The 22,029-nt window shown below is 36.8% G+C and overlaps 1 protein-coding gene across 2 annotated transcripts in view; it reads right to left on the reverse strand.

The window, feature by feature from the left end:
• Window positions 1-22,029, reverse strand: part of PIAS1 (protein inhibitor of activated STAT, 1) — a 144,369-nt gene that overhangs the window by 32,809 nt on the left and 89,531 nt on the right. For both annotated transcript variants that reach the window (XM_011940342.1, XM_011940341.1), the window contains 5 exons: window positions 21,931-22,015; window positions 21,629-21,676; window positions 17,781-17,871; window positions 16,989-17,123; window positions 9,409-9,514 (listed from right to left, as the gene is read on the reverse strand). In XM_011940342.1, the coding sequence (XP_011795732.1) occupies window positions 9,409-9,514; window positions 16,989-17,123; window positions 17,781-17,871; window positions 21,629-21,676; window positions 21,931-22,015 (465 nt within the window). The remainder of the gene's footprint in view (window positions 1-9,408; window positions 9,515-16,988; window positions 17,124-17,780; window positions 17,872-21,628; window positions 21,677-21,930; window positions 22,016-22,029) is intronic.

Genomic DNA, 22,029 nt, shown 5'->3' on the forward strand with positions numbered 1-22,029 from the left:
AAAAAACTGCTTTAAAGTTCATATGGAACCAAAAAAAGAGCCCGCATTGCCAAGGCAAATAGAATTCTAATGTGATTACTCACTGTGTTGGCTAATTTTAGGTGTCAACTAAACTAACTGAACGAAGGGCTACCTACATAGCTGGCAAGGCATAATTTCTGGAAGTGCCTGCGAGTGTGTTTCCAAAGGAGACTGGTGTGTCAGTCTGTGGATGAGTGAGGAAGATCCGCCCTCAATCTTGGAGGACACCATCCAATCAGCTGGAGGGCACGGAAAGAACAAAAAGGCAGAGGAAAGGAAAATAAATTCACTTTCTCTTTTTCCTTGAGCTGGGACACCCTTCTTCTCCTGCCTTTGGAATTCTGTGATCCTAGCTCTTGGGAGCCTGAGGTAGGAGGACTGCTTGAGGCCAGGAGTTGAGACCCGTGTGGGCAACATAGTGAGAACCCATCTTTAAAAAGAAAGAATTCCAGGTTCTCTGGACTTGGGACTCTGGGATTTGTACCACCATATCAGCCCTTCTCCTCACTCCTCTTAGGACTTAAGACTGAGAGTTGGCTTCCTGGATCTGTGGCCTTTGGACTTCAATAGTCATATTACTGGCTTCGCTGGTTCTCCAGCTTGCTGATGGCCTATCTATTGTGGGCATTCTCAGCCTTCACAGTCATGTCAGCCAATTCCCCTGATACATCTTCCCTCAACTCTCTTTCTCTCTTATCTCTCTTTCTCTCCTTTTCTCCTCTCCTTCTCCTTCCCCTCCTAGAGTCTCTCTGGAGAACCCTGACTAATAACCACTCCGCATGCCTTCAACAACCATCCCACCAGCACCCTTTATAGACATAGCAAGCAATGGGTATAGTAACTGACTTTGAACTTTGCATAAATTTCCACTTAAATGAAGCAATACTATAGATCACAGTATCAGCCTTACACAAAACAAAGCTCAGTGTTTAGCGCTTAGAAAATAAATTGAAATAAGAAAATAAATTGAAATAAAGTAGTGGTTAAGAGCACAGGACCTAGAGAGCCTAGCTTAGAATTTAAGTCTCAGTTCTAAGTCACTTAACCTCTCTATGCCTGTTCCATCATCTGGTAAATGGGAACAATAATAATATCTCACAGAACTGTTTTAAGGATTGAGTTAATACGCATTAAAAGTTTTAAAATACACTTGAGCCTGAGAGGCAGACATTGCAGTGAGCTGAAATTGCTGCCACTGCACTCCAACCTGGGTGATAGAGTGAGATCCTGTCTCAACAACAAAAAAAGGTGTTTTTTTTTTTTCTTTTGAGACACAGTCTCACTCTGTCACCCAGGCTGGAGTGCAGCGGTGAGATCTTGGTTCACTGTAGGCTCTGCATCCTGGGTTGAAATGATTCTCCTGCCTCAGCCTACCAAGTAGCTGGGATTAGAGGTGTGTGCCACCATGGCTTGGTTAATTTTTGTATTTGGCAGAGACGGGTTTCACCATATTGGCCAGGCTAGTCTCAAAACTCCCAACCTCAGCTGATGTGCCCACCTTGGCCTCCCAAAGTGTTGGGATTACAGGCGTGAGCCACAAAAAAAGTTTTCAAATAACCTAATATTATTCTCAATAAATACTAGCCATTGTTACTAGCTAACAATAAAACAAATAAAACATGATTTGTATATTCACTTTCTCTCAGAGGTGGGAGAATTTTCTGAAATTATTTTAGAATGTCTGTCAATTTCTATTAAAAACAAAACAAAACAAACAAAAAAACAAAACAAAACAAACAAATGGCTTCTCTTTTGTCATTACAGACCCAATCCTAGTCCATTTATTCTTGTCAAGATATTTTTTAAGGTCCTACCAGGATCTTGATTAGACTGGATTAATTCTACAGATTAATTTGGAGAACTGACATACAACAATAGAATCTCTCGATCTCTTAGCAAGATATATCTCTCTGTTTATTCAGGTCTTCTTTCAGTTTTTCTCAACGATGCTTTGTAGTTTTCGGCATACAAATCTTGCACCTAGTTTGTGTGATGTATCCCTAAGTGTGTCATATTTTTGGATGTTACCGTAAAATCTTGTTTTGTGAATTTCAATTTCCAATTATTCATTACTAACAGAAATACAATTTGTTTTTGTATACTGACCACACATTCTCTAACTCTGCTAAACTCATATAGTATTTCTAGTAGCTTTTTTGGAGATTCTTTGGGATTTTTTTCTATGTAGACCATAAGGTCATCGCTAAATAAAGACAATAATTATTTCTTCATTTCTAACCTGTGTGTTGGTTTCTTTTTTAAAAATTTTCCATGTCTTATTGTGCTGTCTAGGATCTCTAGGTCAATGCTAGGGGCAGATATCCTTGCCTTGTTCTCAATCTTAGGAGTGAAACATTCAAGTTTTAACCATTAATGATGATATCAGCTGTAGTGCAGACTTTTTGTAAATACTCTTTATTACACTGAGGCAGCTCCCTTCTCTATTTTGCTGACAGTTTTATCATGAATGGATGTTGAATTTGGCCAAGTGCTTTTTCTGCATCTCTGGAGATGATCACATGATTTTGCATTTTTAGTTTGTTGAGAAGGTGAATTATATTGACTTTTGAATGCTGAAATCAACCTCATATTACAGAAATAAATTCTGTTTAGTCACCATGTATTATCTCACATACTGGACCTAACAATATTCAAAACAATTCTGAAAAGGAAAAACAAAGTTGGAGAATTCTAACTGATTTCAAGACTTACTATCAGGCTACAGTAATTAAGACTTGTTTGGCATAAAGATAGACATACAGGTAAATGGTAAAGAATAACATCCGGAAATAGATTTGTACATCTATGGTCAACTGGTTTTTGATAAAGGTGTCAAGGTAATAAAATGGAAGGAAAGACAGTCTTTTCAACAAATGTTGTTGGACTATTTTGATATCTATGTGGGGGGGAAAACAAATCTCTACCCTCACCTTGCACCATATACAAAAATTAACTCAAAATGAATCACAACTACAGATTTCATAATATATCAAAAGCATGACATTAAAAAGTAGGCAAAAGACTTGGCAGATACTTCATCAAAGAAGCTATAGGAATGGCAAATAAGCACCTGAGAAGACGCTTAACATCCTCAGACATTAGAAAAATGCACAATGAAATGCCACTACATACCAATCACAATGGCTACAATAAAGCAGCCTGATGGCACCATATGCTGGTAAGGATGTGGACCCACTTGAAAGCTCACATACTGTTAGTGGGAATGCAAAAACGGTATATTTACTTTAAAAGAAATTGCCAAACTGTTTTCCATATACTTATCATATGACCCAGCAATCCCACTCCTAGATATTTACCCAAGAGAAATGAAAACATATGTCTACAAAACTGAAGTATCCATATGCAAAAAGTTAATGTTTACAGCAGCTTTGTTCATATTGCTGCAAAACTGGAAATAATCCAAATGTCCATCAACTGAGAAATGGATAAATTATAGTATACAAATGAAATACTACTCAGCAATAAAGAACAAACTACATGGATGAACTTCAAAAGCATTACACTAAATGTAGACGCAAAAGTCTACATATTGTAGGACTGCATTTATCTGACATTCTGGAAAAGACAAAACTACAGAGCAGAAATCACATCAATGGTAAAAGGATGGGATGGAATGCAAAAGGCTACAGAAGAACTTTCTGGGGTAAAGGATGTTCTATATTTTGATTGTGGCAGTGGTTCATGATTGTATACATCTGTCAAAGGAATTTTTATTGCCTATAAATTATACTTTAATAAACGTTCTCAAAAGAAAGAAAACGGAGGGGAAAAGCACTATGCTATATTTAATCATAAGAAAGTATGAAGAAAAAATGAAGTAAAAGTAAAAGCACTTATTACTTGTGAGCAAGGGAATAAAAAAATAAGACATATAATATTTGTTTCGTGGTCATCAGTCAACATGTAGGAAGTTCTCTGGGAGTCAGAGTTTTCACATTGTTACAGTGATCTGCAGTGGTAACAGTATTTTATTATATGACTATAATAAAGTTACAGCTAGCCACATTTAAAATTAATCTTGTTTTACCCAATAAGTCGATTTGGGGAGTAGAATTAATCTTGTTTTTAATCCCTGTTGTCATGAGCTATAGGAGTCAGCCACTACTCACATGACGCCATATTTAAATTTAAATAAAAAATTCAGCTCATCAGTTACACTAGCCACATTTTAAGTGCTCAATGGCCACATGTTGCTGGTGGCTACCGTATGGGACAGTGCAGATAGCGAACACTTCCATTACCACAGACTATTCTATTAGTGCTGTTCTAGGGTTGTTATTATTTCAAAATAATTTCTATCCTTCATTAATATCAGGTTATTTTAATTCAGCCTTTTAAAATTTTAAGGCTGAAAACAATCAAACATATTAAGATCAGTATTTCATTTTATAAGCAAAGAAATAGGCACTGAGATCTGACTTTTTTCTGTAGATGTCTTTTCATCAGTTTACTTCAACAAAAATATGTAGATCTAATATGTATGTGGCACTGTGCTGAGCAATAGGAATTCAACAAAAAAATCAGATTAAATTCCTGCTCCAAAGAACTCATAATCTAGTAGAAGGTAAAGATGCTCAGTGAGATCATCTCTAATGCACTCTGATGGAAGTATGTTCAGGAAGCTAACCAAAAGTCAACTCATCTATTCTGGGGGTTCTGGATGCTTCCTGGAAAAAAGTGAAACAAAGGATAATAACATTAAGCAGAGGAGGCAGCAGGGGAGTTTTGAGGCATAGAGCAAAAGACTAAAGCACTGAAGAAAGATAAAAGAGTTCCATATTTTTGGAATGTGAAGTATGAAAAGAAGAGTGAATACAAATGACCCTGGAAAGTAGTAAGCAGGTGCCACATCATGGAAAGTTTACATGTCATGCTACCACAGTTGGAGTTTTTATTCCCTAGGTGTTAAGAAGCCATGAAATGCAAGGGAATGAGAATGGTAAGATTTTAGATCTGTATAAATCACTTAGGTGGCTACCACAGGAGATATAAAAAGGAGTCAAAGAGAGGGATGTTTTATCTAAGAATGGTTTTTAAAATAAAAGCAGGATATGAGAGCTTAAACAAGGGCAATGATAGCAGTGATAGACAGAAGGTACATTTGAGAAATATTTAGGGAGTAAGTGTGACAGGAGTTGGTGAGTTCAGTTTTAAATACTTGAATCTGAGGAACCAGTGAAATGTTTAGGTGAAGTTAGTTAGCTACATAAGTCTGAAATGCAGGGGAGAGGTCTGAGATGAAACATGTATTTTGGGGTGGGTGTTGGTTTTAAGCCATAAGGGTGTGTAGAAAAGTGCGCCCAGGATAAAACTCCAAGGAACAGCAATATTTAGAATGCTTCCCTTAAGAGAATCCATTGAAGGCAGATGATTAAGAAGATATGGTCAGAGAAAAAACGAGAGAATTTCAAGGAGAAAGTGGTTCATATCAAATGCAGCAGAAGTATTCAGGATGAAAACCAAAGATACCCTTTAAATTTAGCAATCAGATCATCATTTGTGACATCTGAAAGAGCAATTTCAGTGGAATGATAGAGGGTTAAAGACTATAATAAGATGCAGTGAGGAGGTAACAAGAGCAAATGTAGACTACTCTCACAAAAATTAGGATGAGAACAACGGGAGGAACACAGAGCTCTATCCATAGAGGAGCTTGTTTTCCTATTTTTTAAAAGGCAAAAGAGCCTTGACAGCCTAGAGTGACAGAAAAAGCCTGCAGACAGGGAGGAACTGAAAACACAGGACAAAGAGCAGATACATGAGGGAGCCAGGTCTCACAATTACTGTGACTGAGCATCTCTACCTGGATGTCTCATCCCATCTCAAACACCACAAGTCTACGAGTGCACTTTGATCTCTCCCCGCAATCTGACCTCTTCAACACAGTTTTGTTTCAGTAAATGGCATTACCATGTTACCTGTTGCTTGAGTAAGAAGCCTAGCACTCCTCCTTGACTCCTCACTCTACAGACACAGTCAATGCCATTTCAATACTTCTCAAAACTGTCAACTTCTATCAATCACTATCACCTTAGTTCAAGACATTATCATCTCTTATGTATACTATTACAAATAGGTTCTAAACTGGCCTCACTGCATTAGCTTTGCCTTCCTTTGATTCGTCTTCAAAGTGAGAATCAGATTGTCTAAATGTAATCATGTCATTTATTCCTCCGCTTAAAAATCTTTTAATGGTTTTCTATCATCTATCTTCATATTGTCTATGTCAACTTATACTTGTCCAACTCTCTGGTCACCCTCCTTCTTGGCTCTCTCTCTTTTTTTTTTTTTAAAAGACAGAGTCTCTCTCTGTTGCCCAACTTGGAGTGCAGTGGTGCGATCTCAGCTCACTGCAACCTCCGCCTCCCGAGTTCAAGTGATTCTCCTGCCTCAGCCTTCCCAGTAGCTGGGACTACAGGCACATTCCACCATGCCCGGGTAATTTTTTTGTGTTTTTAGTAGAGACAGGGTTTTACCATGTTGGTCAGGCTGGTCTTGAACTCCTGACCTCAAGTGATCTACCCGCCTCGGCCTCCCAAAGTGCTGGGATTACAGGTGTGAGCCACTGCATCCAGCCCTTTTTGGCTCTCTCTATTCCAGCTGCACTGGCCTTTTCTCCTGACATACTCTGTTCCTATCTTGGAGCTTAACTTCTCCTCATACTTATAATCTTGCCTTAAGTATCACAACACCAGAGAGGACTATGTTCCCCTATTTTACCTCTACAGAGTTCCCTGTCTATCTTCTTCAAGGCACATGTCAAAACTTTAACTCATTAATGACTTGTGCAATTATTTAATGCCTGTCTTTCTTACCAGACTGCAAACTTCTGGGGGATGCAGAGATGGTATGTGTCTTGTTTAATGTTATATTCTCCTGTGCCTGGAACACAGTAGACTCTTAATACAATTTCTTGAATGAAAAGAATAAATGAATAAAAGATTAACTTGGAGCAGGAAAAAGGACATTTCCTCTTGACACTGAAGGAAATAAAGTGAGGACTGGGCACAAATGTAGATAAGCTGAAAAGTAATTACGGTAGCTCTGAGATTAAGGAAGAAATGGGTGGTTTAGGTAATTCACGTCTTGTAGCCCCAATTTTCGTGCATTGGCAGAGTGCTGAGGGAGGGGGACAGTGTTGGAGTAGATTATGGCTAAGGCTTGAAATAACTGCTGAAGGAAGAAGGAAGAGGAGAAAGAAACTTGATTAAGAGTTGGTAAAAGACTGTTTTTGATAGTTGTGAGGGGACAACTCTACACAAAGGTAGAAAATGCAAGACAAAATCCTACTAAATCAAATGAATCAGAGAATGGATTTCTCTGTGAAAAGTCTAAATAACAGCAACTTTATTCTTTCAAGAACATAAGAGTGTCTGGCTTGACTATTAAAACTTTGCTAGAAGAACTTATTTTATTAAGAATGACTTACAAGGAACATATTTGTAAGTAATTTGATTCTTTAAAAATACCTGAGATACCTGACATTTCCTTTTGTCAAGTTATTGTAAACAGAATTTTAATTACATAATTTGTTGGGAAAGTTTTTTTTGTTTTTTGTTTTTACAGGCAGCATATAGGTAAAGGTAGATAACCTGCTTTTTAGTAAATTACAACAAATTTCTTACTGGTGGGATCCAAATTAATATTCCATTGGCTTCTCTGGCCAATAAGTAAGGTAAGGTATCAATTTCCATAAAAATCTCATCCAGTGTACAGGTATTCTCCACATCCATCAGTATATCACAGTAGAAATAGCTTTTGAATTAAACAGATTTCGCTGCTTAATGGTAGCTAATAGTGGTTTTTCGGAGAAAATAAAATAATTCAATTCCAGACTCACGTTCCCACTCTCCCTCCAGGTGGTGCTATAGCTACAAGTGGAGAAGAGTTAACAGCTTGAGCAAAGACAGTTGGCCCTATCGTTGTTGTTGCTGTTGTTACTATTAAATAACTTTATCTGCCTTATTTCTTGGTATTCCCTCTTCCATACAGGCTCACATAACTCTTTGCTTTCTGACGGGCTGAGATTCTGGTATTGTGAGGCAAATATGAAGATTCTCAGTAGAATGACCAGGAATAACTTCAGCAAGATTGTGATAGAAGAGAAGGTATCTTATACTCTCCTTCAAGGCAGATGTCTGTCTTTTCTTTCAGGATCCCCACCATCTTCTTGTCCCTGCCAAATGGTGCCTCCACTCCTGCAGATCCCAAATCAGTGCTGTCCTTCTAGGTCTCCATCATCTGTCAATGCATGCCTACAGAGGCATTAGCCCAAAGTGTGCTCCCATTGATTCAGGATTAGCTGCATTTTTAAAGGACCATTTTAATACAGAAAAATTCTTCAATGAACTATTAAGGGTATATTGATATTCAGGGGTAGTGGGATCTTTTACTCTGCCACAGAAATAAGTTACAGAAAGGGATAAAAGCTATGCTACAAAAGGAAAGCTGCTATTATCTTAGTTCTTTCCACCACAGTGTTCCTAAGTACAAATCTGATCATGGGCTTCATTAATCAGCTCACATCAAAAGTCCTTTAAGGATAGTTATCTAACACCTGCCTATACAAGTTTTGTTCCTAAGTCCCCAGCCCTCATCCCTAAATCCACTTGGCCCTCACCTCTCACAAATAAAAGAATAAACAAAGAACTTAGTTCACCTCTTTGGAAAGGCCAAACCCTCTGACCTTAACCCTTAAAAACAGAGGTCAGCATAGCTCCATTTGTAGACCCTGAATCTCAAATTCAACATATCAAAACAAACCATCCAGTAATTCACATATATGAACTCAGACTCTGAAGAAGCATTAGAAATCACATGGCATAAACCTCTTGTAACAGATGAGGAAGAGGAAACTCAGAAGCAGCATTACTTGTCCACAGTCATATAATTGATTAATGGCAGAATCCATGTCATTATTATTTCTACCACCCCACTGGCTCTCTTCACTTTGTAAATGCAGGGGTGAGGCAATGATATAACTCTGTATATTTTTCCTGGATAAACCTCCAATCTAAAATAACTTTCTTGAAATTTATACCAAGATGCCCTTCCCATTTCCCAGAATTCCTTAAACATTGATTTTATGAAGTTGTAGAAAAATATTCTTCCATGTTCATGCACTCACTTCACAAAGTTAATTTTAAGATTAGTAAAATATAGATTATAAAATATAGTTCATGACAAAGATATCAGAACTACTCTAAGGTCTTGTTTTACAAGCCAGAAGGTTCTCAGTGTTTTTAGTCCTCTACAACAGGTTCCAGTGAATAAACAAATTCTAAAATTTCTTGCGTTGAGAAAATACTACTCTAACCTTTGACAAAATAGTTAGCTGAATAAGTGAAATAAGTTTATCATACGTACTTAAAGCTCTAGAATGATCCGGATTCCTTATTCCCTTTGCTCGTAACCTCTGAAGAAGAACTGTTGAGGACAACTGTTTTACAAGATATACTGCCATGGAATAGTTCTGGAAAAAAAAAAGATGTAGAAAACAAACAACATATGTAAGTAAACAGTACATCTATTTTAATCTCACCATGATAGGAAAAGAAAACTAACACTTCTTAAAATACCTATGTGTCCAGCACTGTCTTAGGCGTTTTCATGAACAGTAATTCATTTAATCCTGATCAAAAAGCTGATGAGATGATCATAAACCTGGTTTTACGGATGAGGAAACTGAAGTATATAGAAGTAAAAGAACTTGCCCTAAAATTGCAATTTTCAAGTAACAAACCTAGAATTTAAACCCAGGTCTGTCCTGGATTTAATATTACCTATACTTGAAGCTAATGAATTTAAGGCACTTACATGAAAGAATACTGTTAAGACTAAGTATAAGCCAAGGACAATAAGATGTCAAAGTTATAAACCATATTTAGTAGGTAACAGATATATCTAAAATAGTATCTATTTTTTTAAAAAAATTAAATGAGATGGGCTTCCTAATTTATACCTTTTAACTTTTCTCTATGCCTTCAACCAGCTCTTAAAAAGATTATACTTGGGCCATTATCACAACAAGCAGAGGGAATAGTAAAGAAGGTTTTCAAAGAGAAGCTGCTGGTTTGGCAAATGAACAGATGAATATCCATTTCCAGCAGAGGGACTACCCAGAGATGACAGAGGGAGAAGGGGACAAAAAAATAAAAAAATAAAAATAAAACCCAAACCAAAGAAATAGCTAACCAACAAGTTAAGGCTAAGTGAAGGGTACATGGTTGGATAAGAGAAAGAAAAGATGGCTGAGGTTCATGAAGGGTAGGAAGGAGATCTAAATGAGAAGGATCACTTTCTATTTGGTGCTGGGATCAAGAGGAAGATCAAGAGACTTGAAAAGAAGTAAAAGGAAAATAATTGCTGCCATCTTATATTTTATAGCTAAACACACTTTTCAAAGCATTCTTAACATACACTGCCAACTTCATTTAAACTTTGCAGAAGGCCTATTAAGACATAGGTAGAATAGGTGACTTTTTCTAAGTGAAGGGCTGATGAAACTGAGGCACAGAAAGATTATGCATCTGCTCATGATTAGGCAACTGCTTGATGACAGAGCAGACACTAGAAACCAAGGGGAAAGGGCGGGAATATTAAGACAAGGAACTTAATGCACCCTCATCTTTTGACAGAAAATATCTTACAATACTCTCTGGAAGGTCATTTTTTTTATTTAAAGTTCAGAAAGCTATCTGTGTTCACATGCTATGCATTTTCTGAGAGGCAGGAAAAAGAAGTGTCAAAAAAGCTAATTTAATTTCATTAATAAATTTCACATTAATGAGGAACAAGTAACATGAAACATGAAAACTTTCTCAGCCAGGAGCAGTGACTCACACCTGTAATCCCAGCACTTTGGGAGGCCAAGGCAGGCGGATCACGAGGTCAGGAGATCAGGACCATCCTGGCTAATGTGGTAAAACCCCGTCTCTACTAAAAATACCAAAAACTAGCCAGGTGTGGTGGCATGCGCCTGTAGTCCCAGCTACTTGGGAGGCTAAGGCAGGAGAATGGCATGAACCTGGGAGGCGGAGCTTGCAGTGAGCCAAGATGGCGCCACTGCACTCCAGCCTGGGTGACAGAGCAAGACTCTATCTACCAAAAAAAAAAAAAAATTTCCTATATTTTAGAGCATACAACATACTAATCTGATATAACATTGACAAGCTTTATTTATTTATTTAATTTGAGACAGAGTCTTGCTCTGTCACCCAGGCTGGAGTGCAGTGGCACAATCTTGGCTACCTGCAACCTCCACCTCCTGGGTTCAAGTGATTCTCCTGCTTCAGCCTCCCAAGTAGCTGGGACTCCACGTGTGCACCACCATATCTGGCTAATTTTTGTGGGTTTTTTTAGTAGAGATGGGGTTTCACCATGTTGGCTAGGCTGGTCTTGAACGCCTGACCTCAAGTGATCCACATGCCTCAGCCTCCCAAAGTGCTGGGATTACAGGCGTAAGTCACTGGGTCCAACTGAAAAGCTTCTTTTAGAAAAAACTCTTATTCACCATTATTATTTACTTGCTTAATGCTTCAAGTATGATAGAAACTGGAGAAATGCTAATTAACAATGTGAAACTATGTATTGACAACTTGAATCTTCAGAACTTGGAATTACCCTTAGGCTTTATATAAATACTTAAGAAGAGATCAAGCAGAAACCGCAACAAGTTCAGTGAAAAGGTATGTTCACTCTAGTTGAAACATGTAACCAAATAGGAAAAAAAGCAGCAAAAAGAATGTGGTACTAACAAATGCCACTTGTACCGGTAATATAAAATGAAATTTTTACATCATATGAATGAGTGAACTTCAGCAGCAAAAAAACCCACCAAAGCTTAATAGTGACAGAGATTCTTTTCTAGGTAGACAGTATTTTATTGTTCCCACTAATCCTTCAAATACTAATTCCAACTACTGATATATATTATATTATATTATATATTATATTATATTATATTATATTATACTGATGTTTTTGTCTATTGCTTTTTCAAAAGTCTTAAAAATTATTTGTGAAGTTCATGAAATGCTTTCTCTATAATTGAAATATACTCTATTCATTATGTGCCCCTTACACTAGTACAAGTTGAGTATCCCTGATCTGAAATGGTTGGGACTGTAAGTATTTTGGACTCTGAATTTTTTTTTTCTTCCAGATTTTAGAATATCTGCATTATACTTACCAGTTCAGCATCCCTAATCTGAAAATCTGAAGTCTGAAATGCTCAAACAAGTATCTCCTTTGAGTATCCTGTTTTGAATTTTAGAGCATCTTGATTTCAGACTTTCAGATTAGGGATACTAAACCTAAATCTAAATAATTTCTCTACAAATAATGAGAGTTTAATAAATGTTAGAAGCAGTGATTACACTGAAGTAGAGGAAGAAGTTACAATATAACTCACTTATTTCTTTCAGGCACTATACTAGCTCTCCTATTTATTTCATTTGAAAAGACATAGCTGCAACATTTCTCACTGGCAACCAATTATACAAAGGTATCTGCAAAAGTAAGATATTCTACATGAACTATTCAGAATATCTTCACAAGCTGAATTAAAACAGTAATCTAAAAAACAATCTATTAAGTTATTTTCTGGGCTTTGGAAAATAATGTTGATTTAGTGTTTTACTTCCCCAGAAAAATGTCTTCAAATCTTCGTAGTTTGGAAGCCTTCCTATGGAAGAGTATTTCCCCCTCTCTTCTAGTGCTTTTTATCAGCAGCCATATTCCCCTCCTCTCCTACAGTTTCAGACTTCTTTCCTGTTTCACCAAGAACACTCCCCTTTTCCCTTAATGAGCTATTCTTTTCATACACAAAAACAAAACTTTCCTCAAAAAGGGGGAAAAAGGGAACTACAAGGTACACTAGAAATAAAATATTTAAAAGATTTTAAAAACCTAATGGTGACATATGAGTTAAAGGAAAAAAATATAACCCTGAGAGATGTCAAAAAGAATTTTGATATAATTCAAAATCCCAATTCTAACAAAAATATCCAGTAAAAGAGAAATATAGAAATACATCATTGATACAATAAATTTCTATCAAAATTAACAGCAACATCATAATAATGTTTTACCAGTAGCAGTATTCTCATTAACATAAGGAGCAAGTCAAATATGTCCACTAGTGCCTGCATTGTTTAACACTGTTTACAAAGTTCTAGGTAGTAGAACAAGAAATAAATGACAGAAGTATTAAGGTAATATAATTTGTATGACACACCTCAAACTCAAAACTGTTAATGTAGAAATACCAATAGATCATCTAAAAAGCCAACAGAACTAATACATGAATTTAGCTATGAAATAAATATTAAAAATAACTAGTTTTAAGTAAGCCAACAATAAATAAATTCTTTGAAAATGTAACAGAAAAAAATATCTCTTTTTATAATAGCAGTAATAATAACAACCAACATAGGAATTAGCAAAAAATATGCAGGAATTGTAGGAAACCTATTAAATTGCCGAGGAACATAAAAGAGGATTTGAAAATACAGTTCCTAGAATGGTTATATTAAATACTGTAAATAAATTCTCCCTAACGTAAACTGTAACTTTAAAGAAATCTCACCCAAATTCTCAGAAAGACGTGCAAGTGGGGTACAGGAGGGAGGGAAAAAATGTGATAAAGTAATTCTACTTTATCTAGAAGAATGAATGTAAAAAAAAAAGTAATGCAGGAGAATCAATGTCAGCCCTGCCAGTGTGGTTCCAATAACCATCAATGTGCAGATGACTCGCACATTTTTTCCCTCTAGCCCAAATGTATCCTTTAAGCCTATCTGCCCCACTGCCTATTCAGGATGTCTCACAGGCATTTCAAACTCAAAAGTTTCAAAAGTAAATTCATTATTTTCTCCATCTTGTCCTCCAATGCCAATGCCCATTCTTCAAAGCAAAACAAAACAAAACACACCCACACTCAGTCCTTTTCCAGTGTTTCTTCTATCTCAGCAGTAGTATCATTTGCCTAGCTACCCACCAAGAAACCAAGGACTCATCAGTGACATCTCCCTTTCTCTTAGCCCTCAACTTTCAATTCATCACTTAATCCTGCAGATGCCCCTATTTACCTCCATTTCTACTGCCACCACTCTAGACAAAGATACTATTTCACTAATACTTCCGCAAGAGCTGGCTCCTGAGAGATGTCCTTCTGCATGATGCTGGCCTCCATTTAAACTATTTACTACTCCAAAGAGTGATCTTTTCTTTTTTTTTTTTTTGAGACGGAGTCTCACTCTGTAGCCCAGGCTGGAGTGCAGTGGCGCCATCTTGGCTCACTGCAAGCTCCGCCTCCTGGGTTCATGCCATTCTCCTGCCTCAGCCTCCTGAGTAGCTGGGACTACAGGCTCCTGCCACCATGCCCGGCTAATTTTCTGTATTTTTAGTAGACACGGGGTTTCACTGTGGTCTTGATCTCCTGACCTCGTGATCTGCCCACCTCGGCCTCCCAAAGTGCTGGGATTACAAGCGTGAGCCACCGCGCCCAGCCAGAGTGATCTTTTCTAAAAAGAAATACAGCACTATAAACTTTCTGCTTAAAAAGAGAAAATCCTGGCCAGGCGCAGTGGCTCGCGCCTGTAACCCCAGCACTTTGGGAGGCCACAGCAGGTGGATCATAAGGTCAGGAGCTCAAGACCAGCCTGGCTAAGATGGTGAAGCCCCGTCTCTACTAAAAATACAAAAATTAGCTGGGTACAATGGCAGGCGCCTGTAATCCCAGCTACTTGGGAGGCTGTGGCAGGAGAATCGCTTGAAACCAGGGGACGGAGGTTGCAATGAGCTGAGATCACACCACTGTACCCCAGCCTGGGCAACAGAGTGAGACTCTGTCTCCAAAAAAAAAAAAAACAAGAAAAAGAAAAAGAAAATCCTTAACTTTAACATTACCTACAATGCCCTAATGGTTTAGTCCTATCTTACCCCTGTAGCCACATGTCATATACCGCTCTTCCCCATTCTCTGCACTCTAGTCAGTGAATCCCTCTCAGCTTCTTGTAAAAACCAGGCTCACTCCTACCACTGGGCTGTTGTGTGGGTAGTTTCCTCTGAACCTTTCACCTGATTCCTACTCTTCTCTCAGCTCTTGGCTCAGCCACTACTTCCTCAGGGAAGCCCTCCCTGACTGCTCTCTCTCATTCAAAGTGCCCTTTGACACACTGTAAAATCACCATGTGCCTCTCTTTTATAGTACTTATAAGTAGGTTCACATTCTTTGTGTGTGTCCACCAGGCCCCTAGATCACAGGCCTCATGAAAATGAGCTTTCTTCCCTCCCTATGGTACTGCCAGTTTTGAGTATAGTATATGGCACATGGTAAGCATTCAATAAATTTCAAATGAACTGGTGGATACATATGAGTTCATACCATGAAAACTGTCCCAAAAAAGAATGCTAGACTAAGAAACAACATAGAAAAAGGTCAGAAACATACTCAGGATATGTAAAAATTAAATATGCAACCATGGTGGCTTCAGAATCAACATTTATTTGGTTAACAGTGTTAGAACCGGCTATTTAAAAAGTGAAAGAGGCCGGGCGTGGTGGCTCAAGCCTGTAATCCCAGCACTTTGGGAGGCTGAGACGGGCGGATCACGAGGTCAGGAGATCGAGATCATCCTGGCTAACATGGTGAAACCCCGTTTCTACTAAAAAATACAAAAAACTAGCTGGGCGAGGTGGCGGGCGCCTGTGGTCCCAGCTACTTGGGAGGCTGAGGCAGGAGAATGGCATGAACCCGGGAGGCGGAGCTTGCAGTGAGCTGAGATCTGGCCACTGCACTCCAGCCTGGGTGACAGAGCGAGACTCCGTCTCAAAAAAAAATAAAATAAAAAAAAAAATAAAAATAAAAAGTGAAAGAAAGCAATTTTTACCTCATACCACACATATATTTAATATGAACTAAATATTTAAAGGTAAAATATGAAACCTTAAGTCTAGAAGAAAACAAACAAATAATTCCATAGATTGGGAAGGGCAGATAGGCAAAGTATGGTGGAGACGAGAAAAGACTATATAAAGGAAATGACTGGTTAAGATTTGGCTACACAAAAACTTTGTGTAGCCAATATTAAATAATATTAATAATATTCTGCATATTAAATAATAAGATAAAAATAAAAGGTAAACAAACTGGAAACAAACATTTGTAACATGAAACAGAGTTAAGTTTTACTCTATGAAGATCTCATAATCAATAACAAAAACAGCAACAGAGAAATAGACATGGATACAGTTTTAAAATGTAAATAATCACAAATATAAAACATATTCAATCTCAGTAATAATGAAAAAAGTACTAATTACAGTGGTGGCATTATTTACCTAACAGAATTGGTAAAAATTTCAAAGAAGATACTAGTGTTAACGAGCACGCAAATAAACACTGAAAGTCAGAGAATAAATTTGTACAACATCTTTGGAGAAGGTAATCTGTCAATGTACACAAAATTTCTTAAAATTCTGTATGCTCTTTGACTCAGCAATCCCACTTCTGAGAATTTACCCCAAGGAAATTATGATATATGCATGCAAAGTTATAGCTACTAACATGGTCTTCAAAATATTCTTTGACATACCAATGAATCAATCAATAAATCAAGTAACATGCTCAATAGTAGGGAACAGGCAAATTTATGGCATATTCATATTGGAATATGATATCATCACTTAAAATAATGCAGAAGAACATGTAATGATACAGGAGGACATTTATGATCAATTGTTGAGTAAAAGGGCCAGGTTATAAAATACTGGATACTTCATAATCCCATTTTTCAAATGGAAACATGTTGAAAATTCATTGTGAGACAAAAATAAATCCTTTTGCAGCTCATTTTACATAATTTACATATAAATTCAGGTAGGCATGGTGATTAACCCCTCCTTATAATACAAAAATCTGGTAGAAACAAAAATTTCCTTACTCTTCCAATTTCTGCAGTCCAAGAAACAACAATGGTGTTTGGTACTGTTGTGGACAGTCGGACAAGTGAGGTGATATTAATTGGTCGGCTGGGTCGCTTTGGTTCCACGCCATTTTTTGTAGGTGGAAGGTAACCCTAAAAATGAAATATAATTTATTTATACTTATTATTTCCACAATCATTTTGACTTCCATTCCTTAAGAAAAAAACTCCTACAAACTACATACTAGAAAATATGAATGTTTTCATTAAAAAGTACAGAAGCAAACATTTACAAGTTTCTTGTGTTATTATTTTTCCAAACAACCTTATATTCTCCTTGTAGTAAACCTGAGAAAAATATTAGTAATGAAAATTCAAAGTCTCTTAAATTTAAAAATCAGGATGAATTCATAACAAGCTTAGACAGGTATATGAGGTGTATTTCAAGGGCACCAAAAACAGTCCTCACCCCTACTTCCCGTTTAAGACACAGCATTCTTCAAATCTCCTTTCTACCATAGGCTTATAGACTCACATGAACACAGCTGAGACTCTGTTGAAAAAACTTCTCCCCAAAATCCAGTACAATACTAAAGCTACCACACCCAACTCCAAATCCTATGACCCCAAAGCTAATGTTACTGCTGCTAACTGCACATAATTGGTACAAGTGTTTCACCCAGTCACAGGAATATATATCCAAAATAAAAATGTTTTCTTAAGGAAAAACTATGACTTAACAACAGCTGTGATGACTTATGTGATAGCTATGTTGGCAATGAATTTTAAAAAATAGTTTTTAGGACTTACTGGAAGGCTGCAAGGTTTTGTATTCACTTTCACACAAAGATTGGGTGGGAAGTGATCTTCTTGTGGACAACTGGTTTCTGATAAACAAAACCTAAATAATAAAGGACAAGTTTAATTTCCTTTATTAAAGGATGACTTCGTTAGTATTATTGTTCAACAGATAAATTTAAAAGATGGTAAATTTAAAAACAACCAAAAGGGAAAACTATAAAAACTGCACTTTTCACCCAACTAATAAGTATATATAAATAGGCTTAAAACAAATAATTCTGTCAATGTAAAGTTGTGGCAATCATGACTATCACCCTGTAGCTGTCTTCGTGATATTCCCAATTATCTGGTTAAGCATGTTCTGAGAAGCACTAGCTTTTTCAGCGATTAACAGGTGTTAAAAAGAAAAAAAGAAAGGCTCGTTAGTTAAATAAAACTAAGAAATTCTGAATCAAAACAATTAAGTTTCCTTAATACAGAACTTTTCAGAGCTTTTAATAGGCTAATAAACATTATAAATATCTAAGAGGAAGACCTAGCACCTGTATGCAGTATTTTCCAAATTTATTTGCCATGAAACACTTTCCTGGTTCTTAGCAGAAAATACTGAGAATGCTTTTAAGTCCATCCCCAGGATCAGTAAACCAAAGTACTACTTATTTTTTTGAGAACTGAAGACACTGAATAGTATTTGTGTTATATCCACATGAATTTAGAATACTACTTTAGAAACTTATAAAAATATTTCTAAATTAAATGCACAGTCTTTTGGAAAAATCAAGGATAGATACATAATTTGTAAATTCTCAGTCTATTCACTCTTATTATTATTTTGCTATTTAAGGCATTTATTCTTTATTAGTTCCTATTCTCAATATACACCTAAGGCTCACTGTACTGTTATAGAATGCTCATAGCACCCCTGAGTTACACAGTAGGGAGAACCCTATCTCTGAATTCTGTGAAATATTCCTCATGTGCAAACAACTCCTCTGAACACCTGTGGTATGGGGTTCTTAACCTGCTGGCCATGAAATCTGAGTATGGGGATAACGCACAAAATAAAACAATTTTATATGTAAACTTTTACGAGTACATATACATATTCATTTTTACAGGAAAACCATCCACAGCTTCTATCAAATTTTCAAAGGGATCAGGGATCCATAAAAAAGTTAAGATTTACTGATCTACAAGGATTTTCTAGAAATGTACTTAGCAAACAGATGTCAAAGCTCACAGGACCACTCCTAACTTCAGCAGAACCTTCCATTACAGGCTAATTCTTTATGCTGCAACAGTTAAGAGGATGTCACAGTTTTTAAATAATTATTCCAATGCACATAAATCAATTTAAAACATGGACCCTGGCTGCCTGAACCCTTTCCTACAGGAAAAGAGTAATTTAAATGACAAGTCAGTGTCTATTCAACTAATCTAAATCACCCTAATGAACTGAAGAGAAAAAAGAAAAAACAGGAATAGCAGAAAGTTTCTGTGAAGTGGTTCATGGGGCAGAGAGGAGGGAGTGGAGCAGGGAGGCGCAACAGAAATCAAAACAGACTAGGTGTCTAATAGAGAAAACTTGGATCCTAATTCTCAACTATTATTTTTATGCTTTAGATAAACATTTATAATTAGGATAGCAGACAGGCATACACTCCTAACTTAAATAAAATACTATGGTTGCAGACCTAGCAATGTGGGGCAGGGAGAGAAATGATCTATTTTATTAAAACACAAAGAACCACCTAACAATGACCAAATATAACACAACATGGTTCTTTTTTTTTTTTTTTCCAAGTCCTGGAGATAAATTTCAATTAAAATAGCAGTCATGAAGATTCCCTTGGAATCTCTGAATTAGAATAGCTGATCTATCTAGACAACCTTACTTCAAAATGTGGACCACACCTGTTGCTGCTTTAAAGAATGTATGTATATTAATACAAAATACTTAGTAACTAGATCTTTTATTCTAAAGCTATGGTTTTTGGCCGGGCGCAGTGGCTCAAGCCTGTAATCCCAGCACTTTGGGAGGCCGAGACGGGCGGATCACGTGGTCAGGAGATTGAGACCATCCTGGCTAACACGGTGAAACCCCGTCTCTACTAAAAATACAAAAAACTAGCCGGGCGAGGTGGAGGGCGCCTGTAGTCCCAGCTGCTCCAGAGGCTGAGGCAGGAGAATGGCGTAAACCCGGGAGGCGGAGCTTGCAGTGAGCTGAGATCCGGCCACTGCACTCCAGCCCGGGCGACAGAGCAAGACTCCGTCTCAAAAACAAAAAAAAGCTATGGTTTTTAAACTCTGTTTTAGTCTTGGGACCCAGTCTTCAAGTGAAACCTAACCCAGAGTCAAACATGCAAAACAGATAAAAGAGATAAAAGAAGCCCCATTTTGGTTCAGACTGTGTATGTGTTTAGGAGAGAAGAGGAGGGAGAAGTGGAGGATGGCAGAAGAGTATGAGGCCGTTAAGGGTGGCTCCATGCAACAAGTTTGAAAACCACTGATTTAAAGGATAATGTCAAGTATCAGTACAAGCAAAATGTCAACTGTTGAGGCAGGAAGTAGATTACAGCAATACATACTTAACTATGGAGACATCTTATTTTTGTCCTTTAATTTATTCAGTCATTAACACAATCTGGCCGACACAAATATACCTTTTATACAGAATCATCTTCGGCAATGCCTTCCAAAACTGAAAGTTAGATTATCACTAGTCTACTGCGGTAAGGTCCTGTCCTACTGTTTTATGGTATAAAAGCTATTACACATAGTCATAACCTTTTTAGAATCTTCAACTCAACTTTCGACTTCAAGTCTGCTTTCTCACTGTTTTTACCTTACTATTTCAAAGCTTAGATTAGATGTTTTCACATGATTCCATAAAGTGCCGAACAGGTGTTTTAGATTAATCCCTTTTTTAGCCTCCTAGTGTATTTGCAATTTGTACGTACAATTTAGTATCTGATTATTGAGACTAGGCTATCTGTTTGATTTATCTTCCCAACAATTAGAGGGAAAACAGCTTACTGAAGAAAACAACTGTTTTATATTTTCTCTTCCATCCCTTTTGCAACACTGTGGACATTTAGGGTGGTAAACTGAATAATAAAAGCATAATATGATAGTTTATATAAGCACGGTTTATATAAGGGGGAGATTATATGTATATAAAAGGGAGATATATAAGGGAGAGAAATAATACAAAATATTTCTTATATATTCTAAAATAAATGAATGGGCTAAGAAAACAAACTGAATAAGGGGTTGTGAACCCATGTTGGAAAATTTCCCATTAGTCTTTGAAAATTTTCAAGAGATGTCTCAAATGGATCCTAAATTAGAGAGCACATTTAAATTATTTAAAATACAGAACAAAACAAATTAGAGTATTTTGGTGTTTGTTAATCCATGAGATACTGTAGACTTAACTACTAATTCCTCATCCACAGTACTTTGCCTCTTATGGAGATAAGGCCCATGCTTTCATAAAACTTGATATGATATTGTAAGATATCATTAGCAGGAGCTTCTCAACCAACTGTAGCAGGAGCTTCTCAACCAACTGAGGGCAAATATGGTTAGATATATAGAACATGACTTCCTATATTAAAATCTAAATTGGGGGGTGGGCGAGTGGTGGAAAAAATCTAAATTGGATGAAAATTAGAATATCTCATAACAGGAGAATGTTTTCCCTCACCCAAATATCTACACCTAATACTTTCAATACATTTACTGAAAAATCAGGTAGATTTCCACTTATTCATTAAAATTTTTTTCCATCTCCCCTTCCTGATAAGGAATATTATCTTTTAAACTTTGAATATATCCTATAGTCAGCACTGTACCTTAACTGGACCTGTACTGTGAAGTCACATTTGGTCCCAGAAATGTCCCTAGAAGAGATAGAATAGGAATTACAATTACTTTTAAAGTATTTGCATGAAAGTTCATTCAAAGACATTGTTACTCCAGAAAAGTTTTTCAAATTATCATAACTATAACTGTTCTTAATTAAAACAATATATTTGCATTACTAATATTTGCAACACACAAATACTAACTCACCAATCACTGTTTTTTAAAATCATTTATTCTAGTGTACTGGATTCAAAGGTCAAACTGCAAGTTACACTTGCCGACAACTTACATGGAACTACTGATTTGCTGCACTTGTTGTGGTGTCAAGGCAAACGCAAAACAGGTTTCTCGAAAGCGCTGACTGTTGTCTGATGCTAAAGAAGAGAAG

The sequence above is a fragment of the Colobus angolensis genome, unplaced genomic scaffold (assembly GCF_000951035.1).
Source record: "Colobus angolensis palliatus isolate OR3802 unplaced genomic scaffold, Cang.pa_1.0 Scaffold19, whole genome shotgun sequence".
Taxonomy (NCBI): Eukaryota; Metazoa; Chordata; class Mammalia; order Primates; family Cercopithecidae; genus Colobus; species Colobus angolensis.